We start from the raw sequence: 16,790 nt of genomic DNA on the forward strand, positions 1-16,790 counted from the left end.
GGTCTCTATTCTCCCTGCCTGTCCTGTGTTACCCTCTTCATACTGTGTTCCCCGCATTCACCACACATCACACCAATAAACACATTTACTAAAGCCAGGATGCTGAATAAAAAGAAGCCATGTGGTGGTGGCACACACCTGCAGAGGCAGGTGGTTCTCTGTGAGTTTGAGGACAGCCTGGTCTACAGAGTGAGTTCCAGGACAGCCAGAGCTACACAGAGAAACCCTGTCTGGAAAACAAACAAACAAACAAACAAACAAGTCCCACCTTGTAGCATTTCCTGATTTCTGCACCACATCTAATGACTGGTTAAAAAAAACTCATTTAATAACTGGAACCAGAGAGAGGGCTTAGCTGAAAATGTCCTGCCTGCAAGCTTGGCCACCTAAGTTTGATCCCCAGAACCCACATAAAGATGGAAGAAGAAAACTGACTCCATAAAGCTGTCCTCTGACATATTGGCACACAAATGCCAAAACATACATTACACACAGCACACAGCACACACACACACAAACACACACATATACTAATAATTTTTCAGGTTTGTTTTTTTTGAGACAGGGTTTCTCTGTGTAGCCATGGCTGTCCTGAACTCACTTTGTAGACCAGGCTGGCCTCGAACTCACAGAGATCTGCCTGCCTCTGCCTCCCAGAGTGCTGGGATTACAAGTATGTGCCACTGTTCTGGCTTTATTTTGTTTTTATTTTTTTGGTAATTTTTTTTAAATTAATATCTTCCTTTTTGTCTCCAGGTCAGCAAATACTGAGTTATTTTATTCCTCTATTTCTTAAAGTTGTCCAGAGTGATTTTAAAAACTATCATTTGCTTTGAGGAAATCAAGAAACATTCAGCACTTACCAAGAAGAGGAGGCAGGGGAGGCAATGTTGGAAACTTAATGAGTCCAAAAAGTTTACCTCCAGTGACGGCACAATAGAACAGGATTATAATTCCAAACAGATTTCCTCCAGGAAGACATTCGGAGCCAGTAACTGACCAAACCACAGCCCACAAAAGAACAACCATGGTACCTAAAAAAATGACAACAAAAAGAGTTAACACACACACACACACATACACACACACACACACAAATAAAACCCAAAACACCAGAAAAACTATTTTTTATAATGGAAGCTGTGTTGGATTCTGAAACTGTTTTTAAATGAACATTGAATCCATATGCAAATATCTATAACCATAAATTATAACAGACATGAGTAATGTGAACAAGTAGGTGATTGCCAACCAGTTCAAGAACCAGGGAACTGGGCTGGGCGTGATGGCGTATGCCCTTAACCCCAGCACACTGGAGGCAGAGGCAGGCAGATCTGCAAGTTCGAGGCCAGCCTGGTCTACAGAGTGAGTTCCAGGACAGCCAAGGCTGTTACACAGAGAAACTTTGTTTTGGGGAGCGGGGAGGACCGGGGACTAACAGCACCTTTAAATACACCTGCTACCTGTCCTTAGCCCCATTTCCCTTTACAATGGCAGAAGGAACCACCATCTTGCAGCACAGAAACAGTTAACATTACAGAGAACAATCACTGCCTTTGCCCTCTTAGTAGACATCTGAGAATATCTCATCTCCAGTTATACTCCTGTATTTAATTCTGCCTTGAATTAAACATTAACCATCATTTTTATAGTCAATGTTTGCTATGAATTATCACACTTAAAGAATATAAAAAAACATGATCCATCACTATATTATTACAGAATGAGAAAGGTAATTCACTATATTATCACAGAATGAGAAAGCAACCAAACCTAATACCTTTTTTTTTTCTAAAACCTCAAAAAAAATTTACCCAGAGATGTAAGCTACTAATACAATGAAATGTCTAAGGCACTTTGATTATTTTCCAATAGACCATGCAGGCTAAGATTTCCACAAAATGTTACAGGCAGAATGGAAGGCGCATCTTTCCAGCTGTTACGTTTGATTTTATTAAAGCATGAACTGCACTTTTTACTAATTCCACAATTAGACAGAGTTGAGTTTTCCTTTTTTCCATGCTAAGATCACTGTGAAAAAGTCTCTGGCTCCTCTTTCATTCTCCATACCTGAAATACAATTGTAAGTATAATTTATCTGTGTATTTATAAACTATCCCTAAATCAGTTTAAGTCAGCTAGTACCTTATTTGTTATTTATGACTTTGGAAAAAACATAACTTTCGTATAATAATTGCTTCTTTTTTTTTTTTTTTTTTGAGACAGGGTTTCTCTGTGTAGCCTTGGTTATTCTGGACTGCTTTGTAGACCAGGCTGGCATCGAACTCACAGAGATCTACCTTCCTTGCTTCCCTGAGTGTTGAGTTCAAAAGGCATGCACCATCTCTGCTCAGCTTTAATAATAGCTTCTTAAGAAGGATTTATATGTATTAAATGATGCAGGAGTGAATACAGAACAAAGCCATTGACCTCAGAAATACAACCATAGGAAAACAGTGAGTACATTTATCTACCAGGAGCCCTCATTTTCCAGGAATGTTCTGAACAATTCTATATTTAAAAATGAGTCCTCAGGCTGTAGAGATAGCTCAGTGAATAAAGTATTTGCCATACAAGTGTGAGCATGAGAGTTCAGATCCCTATCAGCTAAGTGTTGATGTCAACATGACAGTCACCTGGAATCTCACAGCTTAGGGACATAGATGGGATCCCAGAGCAAGCTGGCTAGCTAGACCAGGTCAATCAGTGAGCTCTGGGGCAAAGCAAGACCCTGCTTTAAGAAGTGAGTGTTATTAATGTGGACATGTCCATACCAAACCCACGCCTCAGGTCCACTGAGTGGCAAAGCCTCCCCCATGTGAGGTTCAGAGGGATGGCAAAGCCTTCTTCCCATCAAAGTACAAATGCTGACGGTAAGTGCTTTCTCCCCTGGGTGCTCGCAGCCTGAAGACTGCTCCCTCCAGAGGCTGCTCCCACGGCGGTTAGCTAAGCCTGTCTGTTCAGCTGGTTATAACAACCCACACTCCTTGTGTATCCATATGTAGTAAGCCCTCCTCCACGTGCAGCTGTACATTATAAGCATGCTGAACATCTCAGGCGCTGCAGCTTCTCCACCCGAGCTTGGCTTTTCATTCCCTTGCCACCTCAGTCAGGTCAATCCCCAGTCAGGGTTCCAGGGTCCAAGTCACGCAGAGTGCAGCCCCCAGCCCCAACCTTGGGCTTTCCCTCACACGCACACTACACACATAGGCACAAAGACACACGCACATCCAGAAGCATTCAATGCCACAAAATGCTAAAAAAGGTAACAATAAAAATGCTTTCTCAAAATTAGTCATTTCTACATATTCCTCAGGCAATCGGTTTCTGCTTTTATTATATTTTAATTCGATATGTGTCATATTTTCAGTGGTAAGAGTTTAAAGAAATAGAGTAAAGGAAAGAAGAGGTGTCAAATTCTGTGTGGCCTCTTCAGCTGGGTCATGTTTTGAGAGCTAGTTTCTGCGTTCCTAATAGTTTAAAAATTTTTTTTGCATACTGAATCAGAATCTTACTTTTCCAGTAAAAACATTCACCACCTAAAAAGTATAACATATTATACTTGTTTTCATTGTCCTGAGTGAAGATCTCTATGAGAGCTCCTTTCTGAAGTACAGCTCTAAAGACTTAGGCCATGCTGGGTGGGTGGTGCAGGCCAGCAATCCCAGCACTGGAGAGGCTCAGGCAGGAGAATCAGGATCCTGAGCTACACAGACACAGACACAGACACAGACACAGACACACACACACAGACACACAGACACAGACACAGACACACACACACAGAGACACACACACACACACCTTTGTGAACAAAAAGTTCATCACTGACTTTGAACATCTTTGCTGTCATCAGATTTCTAACATACTTGAGGTTACCTCCACAACTGAAACAATAGCCAAAAACGTCAGGAGAAGCCCTTCTCCCTCCCCCATCACAAAGAAATGGTTGCACTGCAGACCAGTACTCTTCCGTGTGGAGTAACAGGATTCGATTAGAAGCATAAACAGAGCACGGCTGGAGATCAGCCAGCCTGTAATGTGGACACCTACACAATGCTTCTCTGGGAACGAGACAACCAAGTGTCCCCATCAAGCCTTACAGTGATTGTGTGAAACTACCCAGACATAGAGGAGGTTCTGCTCTTTCGACTGGCTCAGATGTGGTGACCACAGACCCCTCTCAAGCCACAGTTTGATAGGGTGGAGCTTTCCAACCCCACCCGGAATGACCGTGTGGAGCAGAGAAAGCCAAGATTGTCAGCCGCTCTGCCCAGCAGTTTTAATCTAAGTACATTCCTTCTTGTCCTTTTAACCCTATGGTTTTGGAAACTCTCACTGTGACTTCATCTTTAATGTTTTTTTAAAGATATATTTATTTATTATTTATACAGTATTGTACCTGCATGTGAGGCTGCACACCAGAAGAGGGCACCAGATTTCACTATAGGTGGTTATGAGCCACCATGTGGTTGTTGGGAATTGAACTCAGGACCTTTGGAAGTCAGGGCTCTTAACCTCTGAGCCATCTCTCCAGCCATCTTTGATGTTCTTTTTCTGAGTTCATCCCTGCCATATACACACCATTTGTTACCACTCTTCCCAGCAAGCCGTGAGGAGGGCAAGCCAGTATCCGCCTCAGTCGCTGCAAGCTATTGGGTTCCGTTGGTGATTCCTGCGGCTTTTTCTCACTGCTGTTCAGCAGGTTACTGCCTTCTGTTGGCTCATTTGCATCTACACCTTTGAGGTTCATGACTCTCTCCTCCTGTACTTAAAAATAATAATAATAATAATAATTCTTTAAAACTGTGTTTTCATACATCTGTTAGCTATTGGCTTATCGCATTTCAAATCAAATTGCCTTTATTAGAATGTAGGATAATGCCATACGAAGAAACATACAGCTTCATTACTAGCGAGTCAGCTTGTGCTTGAAACAAGAACTGTTGAAGAATAGTTAACAATGAGTCTCTGTTTTTAAACTTTTAAACTCTTGTGTCATGTAAACATGAAGTTTCATACTCCACCCCTAAATTGGTATAGTTAAGATATAATTCAATACGATAGCAGGTGAATATACCATAGTGATTCAAGAAAGGGGAGGAGGGAAAGAGAGAGGGAACGAGAACAAAGGAGGCAAGCACACAGAATTCTCCCATGAAAGTGGCTCTCAACCTGTGCGTCACGACCCCTTTGGGAGTTGAGCCACCTTTTCACAGGAGTCACCCAAGACCTTTGGGAAACACAGATATTTACATTATAAATCATAACAGTAGCGCAATTACAGTAATGGAGTAGCAACGAAAATAATTTTATGGTTGTGGGGTCACCACAATATAAGAAACTGTATTAAAGAATCACAGCATTAGGAAGGTGGAGAACCACCGTCCTAAGGGCTTATGCCAGGGGCACAAAGCATTTTGTAGGCTATTTGCCAACCTCAGGTAGAGCCAGCTGCCAATAACCTTAGCTGGGAAGCTGTAAGACATTATCTACCCTGATCTATGTGAACGCGGGGATTAAGTATGATGAGCATTTTTATTCTTTCTTTCCTTCTTTCTCTCTTTCTTTTTTTCTAAGACAAGGTCTTAGCAGGTCACCCAGGCTGGCCATACACTCAGAGTATTTTTGCATCACTGCTCTGAGTGCTGGCATTTCAGGAGTGGGTCAGCTGGCCCTTCTGGGAGAATTGTTAGTTGAGTGGTAAAGGCCGAGGAGAAACAGTTCTCTCAGCTTGGAAACACACAGTCATGTAGTTAAGGAAACAGCTCGCATTTCCTGCCTTTCGTTGGAGATGTTACCTGCAGGTCTTCATGCACGGACGCCATGGGACGTATTCCAGCGGATGGCTTTGGATACTGACATTCGACCGTCCTGTCTTCATCCTCCATGTCTTAGGAGTTTCAAAGACGATGACTCGGGGATGAGGAACAGGGTCTGGTTTGGAGGAAACACAGCATGGACACAGTAACGATTGAAAACTGTTGGCAGCAGATGAGTAAATTCACTTTTTCCTTTCCTTAGGCCCTGAGCTGGACCCACAGTAACTCAGGCTTCTCACCTTTGTATCGCTGGCTTTTTTTTTTGTTTGTTTTTTGTTTAACGCCCTACATATTTATCTTCATTGCTTACCTAGTTTTTGGCTTCTCTTGAAATAAGCCCTTGGTGGCCTATCACATCTTAATTCCTTTCCCATCGTTCCTTGCTAGTTATGCTTTGAAACGCAGAGCAATATCACTTCTAGATTGCCCTAACTAGTGGGCTGACTCCCCAGGCAGGACTGCTCAGGTAACTTTCCAGTGTTGACATCCGGAGTGAGTCACCAGAGGTAACCTCTTCCAAACCCATTATATTCCTGCCTTGTCTATATTTCTGTAATGCTACAATTGCTGCAGTAAGATTTTCCCATGTGAAACTTCGAATACCTTTAGAAAAGAATCTGGGCAATTTTAAAGCTTTGGAGAAAAGAAAATTATATAGTTTGCCTTGGCTATAATAATTTTCTTGGATATATTCTGTAATTTTTTTTGATAGCTTAATTCTACTTGCCACAATTTGAGATCACTTTCTGTTTTTGTGGTTTTCAGAGCAGGCAAGGAAGCACTTAGGGATCTTTTACAGCAGTTTTCAAATACTTCTAAGACAGGAATATGGGCTCAAATGAAACAAAATCCTTAAATCAATTGGAACAGAGGACAGTGAACCTGCAGCATCTTTGTCTTTCTCCACAGGGAAGTGACCTGGACTGTGAAAAGTGTCTATAAGTATACCTTACCATCAGGTATTTGTTAAACTTAATTTTAAAAACCAGCCTAAATGCTTAAAAGTACTTCCTGTGCTATATAAACGGACAGGGAAGACCTACAAAGTTGCAAATGCCTCATTGCCAAACTTGTTTCTTTCAGTTGAAAGATGTCTGCGTGGGCGGGACTGCTCGCCTTCGTTACTTTTAAGATTTTGTTTTAAATTGTGTGTATGAATGCCAGTTTGGGTACACAGGCGCAGGTGTCCATGGAGGTCAGAAGAGGAGGCTAGATCCACAGAGTTGGAATTACCGACAGTTGTGAGCCACTCGATCTGGGTTCTGGGAACCTGAGTTACAGTTCTGTTGATGCAATGAAACACCGTGACCCAGACAACGTTTAATTGAAGGCTTGCTTACAGTCTCAGAGGGTGAGTCCATGATGGGGGAGGGAGGGCCACAGCAGGCAGGATGGGGCTGGAAGAGTAGATGAGAATTCACACCAGATCCACAAGGTTCAGACAGAGAGAAGAGCTGGTTCTGGCAAGGGCTTTTTGAAACCTCACAGCCCACCCCCAGTGACACACCTCCTCCCAAAAGGCCACTCCTCCTCATCTTTCTCAAACAGTTCTACTAAATGAGGACCAAACATTCAAATATATAAGTTTATGGGGCCCATTCTTGATCAAATGGAACCCAACTAAGGTCCTCAGGAAGAACAGTACAGACTCCTAATGTTAAGTCATCTCTCTACCCCCAAGACAGTTTACTTTCTTATTTGTTGCCTTAGTTAATGATAGGAACATAAGTGAAACCATTTTCGTGTAACCTGGAAACTATGTTGAAAACATAACATGTTGTTTTGAACTAAGAATTTGTTTTGACAAAATGAATACAAACAGGTTTTGACTTAATGAATGTTATTGTTGTAAAAAAAGAAAAATATTTACAGTGTGAACCTATCACATTTTGACTGTGAACAAAGCAGAAAAATATTTATGTGAAAATGTGCAAAATGCCCAGAAGCTAACACATGGTGAGCCTGAAGAACCATGCATGGAAAACACCAAGTTTAAGAACTAAAACTAGACAGTGGTTTCTAGGGAGCCCAACTGCTGTGCTCCGGAAACACTGTATCTCAAGCCCCTGCAATGGTACCCATCATCAAGAGGACTTTGAAACTGGCCTCCCTGTGGTGTGGTTCTGGCTTCCCACACAGGCCCGCCTGTCAGTGCTAGGTGCTAGCCAGTGCTCTCAGGGACCTTCTGGGATGTCCAGCAGTGCCATCATCCAGCCCACCACAGCTGATGGATTTCTGGGCACAAGTGGATGGAGCCTGTAATCTCTGGAAGTGTTCTAAGCAGAGATGATTTGCCAGTGGAACCTTGCAGCAGTTTTTCTGCTTAACCAACTGCTCCCCTCTGGGTGAGATGTCTATTTACACAAGATTACCGCAACCTTTATATTAGCATGGCATTCTAAGGAGAGTTTGTGTGAATAAACAGCCTATCTGAAAGGCAGATCTGTGTGCATCCTAAAGCTTAGCGTTTCACAGCTCACAGGCCATGCTCTCTGAAGTTGCTTTTCTTGCTGTACCAAAACATCAGACACAAACAGCATAAAGGAGGAAGGATTTATTTGAGCTCATGGTTTCACAAGCATCATTCTGCTTGAAAGGCTGAATACAAGTTCCTGTATAGCAACCAGGAAGAAGAGAGAGATCCAGAACAAACTGGAGAGTATAGTCAAGATTGAGAGTTCAGGAGAATAAAACACACACACACACACACACACACACACACACAGAACGAAAATATGAATATACAAAAACTGTTCAAAGTAATACACAGCCAGTATGGATACATCCCAATGGCCTGCATCCTTTAAAGAACCCCTATCTCATGTTTTTAGCTACCTCTTAATAATGCCATAATTTTATGACCTCATCAAGCAAATAATCAGCTCATTGGGTTAGACCCCTGTTTTCTACTCTCCTAATTTTCAACCTAATGGTTGATAATCAAGATTAACCATTGCATTGCTTGCCTGTGGTATGGACAGGACAGTGTTTGATGGGGGAATCTTATTGAGAAGTTGCATATGCTGCTTGATATCATTTGTAATGCATCTATTTCTCCAAAGCTCACATTTTGGAGCTTAATTCAAAAGGGATGTCAGTAAGTGACATAGATTCCTGGGAAAAGGTTAAGTCACTTTGCAAAGTGATCTACTCTCTCAAGTGGAATGGTGCTCTTTAAAAAGTGGTTGAAGAGCCGGGCATGGTGACACAAATGTTTGTTTGTTTGTTTGTTTGTTTGAGACAAGGTTTCTCTGTTTAGCCCTGGCTGTCCTAGTACTCCCTCTGTATTCAAGGCTAGTCTAGAACTCAGAATCTGCCTGTCTCTGTCTCCTGAGTGCTGGGGTTAAAGATGCACACCCAGCTAGAACACACCTTTAATCCTAGCAGGAGGCAGAGGCCAGCAGATCTTTGTGAGTTTAGGACCAGCCTGGTCTACATAAAGAGTGCTAGGACCAGTTCTAGTCTATGGACCTGTCTCAGATGTGTGTGTGGCTGGCCACAGTGGTGCACGCCTTTAATCCCTGCACTCAGGAGGCAGAGGCAGGTGGGTCTCTGTGAGTTTGTAGGCCAGCCTCTTCTACAAAGTGAGTCCAGGACAGCCAAGGCTACACAGGAAAACTCTGTCTTGAAAAAATAATGTGTGTGTGTGTATGTCTTTCTGTCTGTCTGTCTGTGCATTTGTGTGTATAGAAAAATAGGATGAAAGAACAGCTTTTCCTATTCTGCAATGTCAGGTGGTATTGCTCTTCCATTCTTCTACATGAGGATGAAGTTGTAAATCAAGAGCAAGTTCTTACCAGACACCAACTCTCTAAGAACTGTAACCTTGGAACTTCCTGCCTCTAGAACTATAGAACTATAATAGCATGTGTGGACTAACTGTTGGAATACTCTGTGTGCTGTATGCATACATTTAAAAGTTCATTGCCATGCTCCTCATTAAGTATCCTGCAGTGATTATATAATGACAGTCTCCCACATTTGGCGTTCACCCATTTAAGGGTCAGAACAGGAGGTTCTCAGACTCCTGCAACATTTTGTTTGTTTTTTTCTTTTTTGTGTTTTGTTTTTGTTTTTCGTTTTTTTCAGACATGGTTTCTCCGTGTAGCCTTGGCTGTCCTGGACTCCTTTTGTAGAAGACTGGGCTGACCTTGAACTCATAGCAATCAGCCTGCCTCTGCCTCCTCTGAGTGCTGGGACTACAGGCGTGTGCTACCACGCCCTGCTTCTTCTTTGTTTCAAGGAAGCTCTCCCTTTTATAGCTCAAGCTAGCCAGCCCTGTATCCAGCATCCTGCCTGACTCTCCACAGTGTGCCAATATGCCAGGCTCCCATGTGGAGTTTCTAGGTAGAACAAATATTCCAGTTCTTGGTTCTGCTTATCAACGCCAGTTTAATGTTCACACCTCAAAAAGTTCCTGCCTCAGCAATTAGGAGTTCAGACCAGGACACAGAGGAGGCTAAAACTTTCCTTGAGAGTTGCTGAAATGACTACGAATGTCTCCCTTTGCGGTGATGACCTTCTCTGAGAGTTCCAGGTGTGTGGCCACATGAGGCCAAGCTAACATAGGAAAGCATCTGCTGTGCTATTTGGTTTATTGCCCTGGTGGTTTTGTGGACTCTTTAGGATGTAAAACACTAATAACATATAAATATAAGAAGATGATACCAAAGTTAAGAGGGACCCAACTCTTGCTTCTCTCTATTCTATATTCTTTCCAAGGACAACACTTTTAATTGCGAATTTAACACCTTATTTTTAGATTTGGGGTCCAACATGTGTTATAGATATGGCTTACTGCATGGCTAAAAGCTACTTGTTCAAATACCACAGTGGATCTCTTTCCTTGGTGCTGGTGATAAAGCCAAGACTGGTCTGCATCAGTGTCTCTAACATAACTCTTTCAGATTTTGGTCTAGGGCTATGAAGGGTTCATGTCAATGATTAATAAAAGAGGAAAAAAAACTTAACTTTTTGTTTTTTAGTGCCCATTTGTGTTGGGGGAAAGCTTTGGTTGATCAAGTTTCCATGTGTCTTGGAAGCTTAGCAGCCAGCCTTCCATCATGCACGGAGAAAAAGTCAAAACTGTCTAATCTAGACAGCAACCTAGAGCCCTAACAGCACTGAGCTACTGAATAAAGCCTCAGACATCATGCTCTGTGAGAAAAAGAAATCTGTTATTTTCAAGAGCTTTTATTAAATAAATAAATAAATAAATAAATAAATAAATAAATCCTGCTACTACAGCCAAAACATTTTGGCAACTACAACAGGTTTGCTATGGAATTTGCTGCAGAATTAGGTCTGAGAACTTCAGGTAAGAAGCAGTGTTGAAACATTTTTGGTCAACATCTATCTAGCTTCTTGACACATTGTAAAATCCTTGATGGGGAACCAGAGGTCAAAACACTGGGGGGAGGGGAGTCATGAGATGCTGGACTCAGACCTTGAAAGATGAAGTCATTTGTAAAAGAACTGGAACAGATCATTCCAGACAAAGAAATTGCAGGAGAAAGGATCATGTGTGAAGTGAAGGTTCACGCTGTGCCGTGTTAACTAGGACAAAATGTGAGCAGTCCAGGGAAATGGTTTCCATACCTAACCTCATAGCATCACTTCCCATATAACAACCAAACAAAAATAAAAACAAACAAACAAACAAACAAAAAACACAGGAGTTTAGGCTTAGATGATTCTAGGGTCCATGCACAAACCAGAAATCACTCCAGGTATTTTAAGCAGAAAAATATGCTACAAATCGAATTAGATAATCCTGAGGTTTTTGAAGGGCTTTCAAAGCAGGGTCTAGTCTGGGCCCTCAACAATGAGCCCTAGAATACTAGCAACTGACCATTAAGAAATGTTCTATTTTTGCCACAGGCAGGAGTTTCCACAGGGTGTGTGAAATTCAAGAACACCGCCGTAGCTGTCACTAGAGAGGGTGGGAGCTGGCGGCAGTCTGCACAGGACACTAATATATTTGCGGTGGTTTGAATGTGAAGGAACTCCGTAGGCCCGTATATTTGCCTACTGGGTCTCCAGTTAGCAGAGCTGTGTAGGGAGGATTAGGAGGTGTGGATGTGCTGGAGGAGCTGTGTCAGTAATGGCTGGCTTTGAGGTTTCAAAACCTCATGCCATTTCCAGTGTGTCTCTCTGCCCCTTTAGTGTATTTCCGGGGGAGAGTTCTCAGCTTCCCTTCCAGTGCCTGCCCACCTGCCTGCTGCCCCGCTTCCCGTCACAATGATTTCCCATTTAATCCCTCTGACATTGTAAGTGCCCCCAACGCCTCTTTCTTCTGTGAGTTTTCTTGGACCATGGTGTCTTATCACAGCAATAGAAAATAACCAGGACAAGGTTCAACCACCTCCCTCAGCTAAGTTTTGAAACATGGTCTCACAAGGTAGCCCACACTGGCCTCAAACTTTGATTCTATTGCCTCAGCCTCCTTGAAGACTTGGGGTTACAGACCCGATCCTCTGTGACCCCCCCATCCCGCCCCCAACGCCCCAGCTTCCTCCTGTCAAGCAAAAAGTTGAGGATTTAACACCGCAAGACTTGAGTCCGCAAGTCTCAGGCACAAAGGCCCCCAACATCAGCGGTTCTGAAGACTGATACTGCCGTCACCAGGACCTTCCTTGCCAACAGAAAGCATTAAAAAAAAAAAAAAAAAAAAAAAAAGCAGGAAGATGGCCTTGTCCTTGGCCTTTGAAGACTCAGGGACATCATTTACTTATCTCTAGATCTATACCCAATCTCAACAGGAAGAAAAGCTGTGGAATGTGTTTAGTTTTCTGCCGTGGGGAGGACAAGAATTCATGCAAGAAACAGGTAACTGTTACAGTCCACATTCACAGAGAAACTTTGCATATAAGACCCAGGACCCAGGACCCCGGCCTCGTCACTAACCCTGCCACCTCTGGCTGATTGTTTGCTTTTTGAGACGCGGTCTCACTGTGTGAGATGGCTCTGCCTATCCTGAAACTCACTATGTAGACCAGGCTGGCCTGGTCCGCCAGTTTCTGCCTCCCAGATGTTGGAATAAAAGATCATGGGCCGCTACACCCAGCTCCTCTGGTTCATTCTTAAGGCCTTTTGTGGAGACTCCGAAAGTGCTGAGAATATAGTTGATGGGGTTATAACCCTAAAGATCTCTGAAGGCAGAGAATATATGACATTCCTTGGTCACTTGGTTAGTTAGATTTTTGTCACCTTGACACAAGCTAAAGTCATCTGGAAGAGGAAATATCAATAGAAAAAAAAAATGCTTCCATCAGATTGGTCTGTGTGGGACGTTTGCTTGACTAATGATTGTTGGGGGAGGCACTTTTCCCACAATCCCCAGAGCAGCCCAGGTGCTAAGGAGCTAACTTCTTGTTTAGGTACACTCTGCATTCTGAAACTCCTGTAGGGTGGAGACTGTAGGGAGTTCACGTTTGTATTTCCTGTCCTGGCCTGTGCCTGCTTGGCTCAAAGACACGAACGTGTGTGCTGAACTGAAACTCTTCGTTCAGGACTTAGAGAGAACCGGTAGCCAGCACCCATGAGAAGGCAGCGCAGCCGAGTAACGGCTAAGGAGCGTTTCAGAGGAATAGGTCTTTTAGGGTAAACAGTCCTGTGCCAGGCACTTGCTCCAGCCTGTAGCTGGTGCTGCTTTCGTGCTGGGAGGCTTAAGCTTCTCGCCATTAATATTTTGGCGAAACAAATCTCACAGGAGTCTGGAACAAGAGTGAAACAAGAAGCTGATACCTGGCAAGTGAAAGAGCCACAGGTCAAGTGTTCTGGGCAGATATAATACTGTCCAGTGTGCAGACCTGAAGATTCTCAGCACGCTGAGGAGATACCCAGGCCAAAAAAACCTGAAAGCTAAGACAGAATCAGGGAAAACCCCCGCTCAAACTATCTAATAATCAAAACACGGAGAACATATACACCACACACGCACACAGACACACACATACAGACACACAGACACACACACACACACAGACACACACATACACAGACATACACACAGACACACACACACACACACACACACAGACACACACACACACACACACACACCAGGCCAAAAAAACCTGAAAGCTAAGACAGGATCAGGGAAAACCCCCGCTCAAACTATCTAATAATCAGAACACGGAGAACATATACACCACACACGCACACAGACACACACAGACACACAGACACACACAGACACACACACACACACCCGGCACCCGCTATGTCTGTGGATTGTTTGCTTGGCGCTACTCACATCATTGAGGCAGTCTCCAGCACAGGCCACCCGGCTTCTGTTGACTGGGAACCAGGCCTTGGTCTGTGGTAGCGATGCTGTGCTAGGTTGGGGCGGCGCTGCGGCTCGGGGCTGCGGATCACAGGGAGGTCGAGCGGTGCAGGGTAGGGTGGGGCGGGGCGGGGCGGGGCGGGGCGCTCAGCCGGAAGGAGACCCAGGCCCCAGCGCCTGGCTTTCCGCAGCCTGGGTCGCCCTCCCTCCGAGGCTGGGCGCCGGCAGCCTCACTGTTCCGACTCTCCTAAATTCTGGGAACCCACGCCACCTCCAGGACGCGCAGTGTCTTCTCAGCCGCCGTGGAGAGGCAGGGTTCTCTCCTTCAGGTGATGGAGTGAAACCTCAGAGCAGCGTCTGTCACTGTGAGCCTCTTGCTGTGTTGCTTCGCTGTAACCCTCCCATCAGCCATTTATTTCATTATTTCTGACTTCCAGTTCGGTGTCTTCCTCCTCCTCAAACCTTCTCCTCCCACTCCCCTTTTTTCTTTTCTTTTAAAGCGAAGTTAAAGTTTGTTATGAGATTTTTAATGTAGATTTTTCAACACTAGAGCTAAAAGGATGAAAAACACCCAGGAGAAGGACACACCCGAGTAGGAGCAGGGGTTGTGGGCACCTCCAAGCACAATTTCTCTCACCTTACCTGGTTTCACTCCTCGAGCAAAGCGCTGAGTTCAGGCTTGGGTTTCAGGCATGCGGGTGTATCAAGGAAATTTCTATGCCAGGCAGGGATGACAGCCGGCTCCTCCAGACCATCCTAGGAATGGACCTAGGCTACAATCAGTACCTTTGCTCAGAGGCAATGAAATGATTCTTTTCCTAAAGCGGACTCATTTTCTGAAACTTACAAAAATTTCCATTCTCATTAGCTTCCTCTTCCTGCACGACTAAGACATATTTTCCTTTTTCCCCCGTTGGTCATGTGATGTTCATTTGCTATGTCTCTTTATGTGATTGGCATGAGTGGAAAACATTGAAGTTTTTAGCTAGATTCATACTGGTTTCATTGCTTGTAATATCTGAGCTCTGACAGAAGTACCTGAATTTAGTCTCTTGCTGGTAGATTCTATCACTATGTTTAAAGGAATGTTTGTTTTTTAACAGTGTGTGTTCCTGCTCGCAATACACAGTAGCTCATTATTCTCCACTCCTGAAGAGACTGGTTGGCTCCAGCATGGCGAGCATAGCTCTGGCAGCCCTTCTCTCCCATCCCCTCTGCTTTGCTAAAAACCGTTAGATTACATTCCTAAAGCTAGGTCCATTCCCTTGTTTGGCCACTTGCTCCTTCTGAGGCTGACTACCAAGGCCCAGCTATCAAAGTGTTGAAGTCCAGCAATCAAAAGCTCCTTTTGGCTCACCTAATTAACATGCCCAATTAAAATTAAACATCTCACCCTAATAAGAGTTTCTCCTTGTACCTTTATAAACTGCTGTTTTCCTTCGTGCCCTGTCTGTCTCCTCTATCCAGAGGCAGTCCATTGTCCCCTTCTGGGACAAACATCCCTCTCTCTCTTTTTCCTTTCCCCTTCTCCCTCATCCACTATCTCCTGTCTTTGTCTTTTATTCCTTTCCCTCTTCCTCTGGGGCAAAGAAATCTCCTTTATGTGGAGAACTTTGTCTTGGGGGTCCTGAGCTGATACTTTTCCTAACAACTTCAGTATTCCATTCATTCACTAGATAAGAAGTTAAAGCATTTTAATCATGATACAAAAAGGAACAAGATATTTAATCCAGTCCCTAATCTCATAAACTCCTGTAGTGTAGAGACAGTAGGTAGTTCACAGCCTATATTCCCAGCACTCCTGGGGACAGGAGAGCCAATGATACCAAGGCTTGTGTGAGCTACACATCGAGAAGCTGCCTTCATAAACAGAGACCAGACGACCAAACGACAGGTGGCTGATCTCAGGTTTGCCTGCCACCTGCTTGTAGAATACCTGACCAGAGTCCTAACCAACCTGATCACTGGGAGTTGTTGGCAGAACTATTCCAAGTACCCTTTGTTGTGAATTTCAACTTAAATCCACCAACTGCACCATCTTCAGACACGGATGTTATCCCTTCACTGTGGACCCTGCAATTATCCTGGATAGTTAAAGTCTCTTTGAGAAAAGGCAGAGAGCGAGGTGCTGGCTTCTCTGTGGTCTTCTGAGGACACAACAAACACCTCGCATGCGCGCACACACGCACACACACACAATCTTAAAGCTGAAAGAAACCACCTGGAAACAATGCTATAGAGTTATCACTCATAAACTCACTTGCACTTCTAGAATAATTTTTTAATTTCACTTGCCTCCTCTTGTTGACTTACATTTATGCAGAGCCTATTTTCAAATCCGTGTGCTCTTAACTTGTTATCCTGGAAACCAGTGAAAAACATCTCTGAATTTAATCTACAAAAATCCTCTCAAATTGGCTGTACTGCATGTTAATTATATATTCTTAGTCCCAATATTGGATATAATTGCTGATTTTAATAAGCAATGTCTAGACAAAGAAAATAGCACTTAATATGTGGTATACACTTGCTCATTTTTCTTTTACATAACAAGACAAAAATGTAGTTGTGAATCCTTACTCCTCTACTGTGTCATTGATGCCAGCTCCTCTTTATCTGTGATGTACATGTATGATTGTGTAAAAATCTCAAGTTACTATCAACGAACAGAAAAAATGCAG

At 43.6% G+C, this 16,790-nt stretch overlaps 1 protein-coding gene across 5 annotated transcripts in view; it reads right to left on the reverse strand.

Moving 5' to 3' along the window:
• Positions 1–15,921, reverse strand: part of Slc9b2 (solute carrier family 9 member B2) — a 33,860-nt gene extending 17,939 nt beyond the window's left edge. The window contains exons 1-4 of one of the 5 annotated variants that reach the window (XM_060392665.1): positions 14,752–15,921; positions 5,802–5,937; positions 4,585–4,765; positions 864–1,034 (exon numbers count right to left, since the gene is read on the reverse strand). In XM_060392665.1, the coding sequence (XP_060248648.1) occupies positions 864–1,034; positions 4,585–4,765; positions 5,802–5,891 (442 nt within the window). In that variant the 5' untranslated portion in view covers positions 5,892–5,937; positions 14,752–15,921. The other 4 variants (XM_021653627.2, XM_021653626.2, XM_021653628.2 and 1 more) reach the window with 4 other exon arrangements.
• Positions 15,922–16,790: the final 869 nt, after the last annotated feature.

The sequence above is a fragment of the Meriones unguiculatus genome, chromosome 10, assembly GCF_030254825.1.
Source record: "Meriones unguiculatus strain TT.TT164.6M chromosome 10, Bangor_MerUng_6.1, whole genome shotgun sequence".
Taxonomy (NCBI): domain Eukaryota; kingdom Metazoa; phylum Chordata; class Mammalia; order Rodentia; family Muridae; genus Meriones; species Meriones unguiculatus.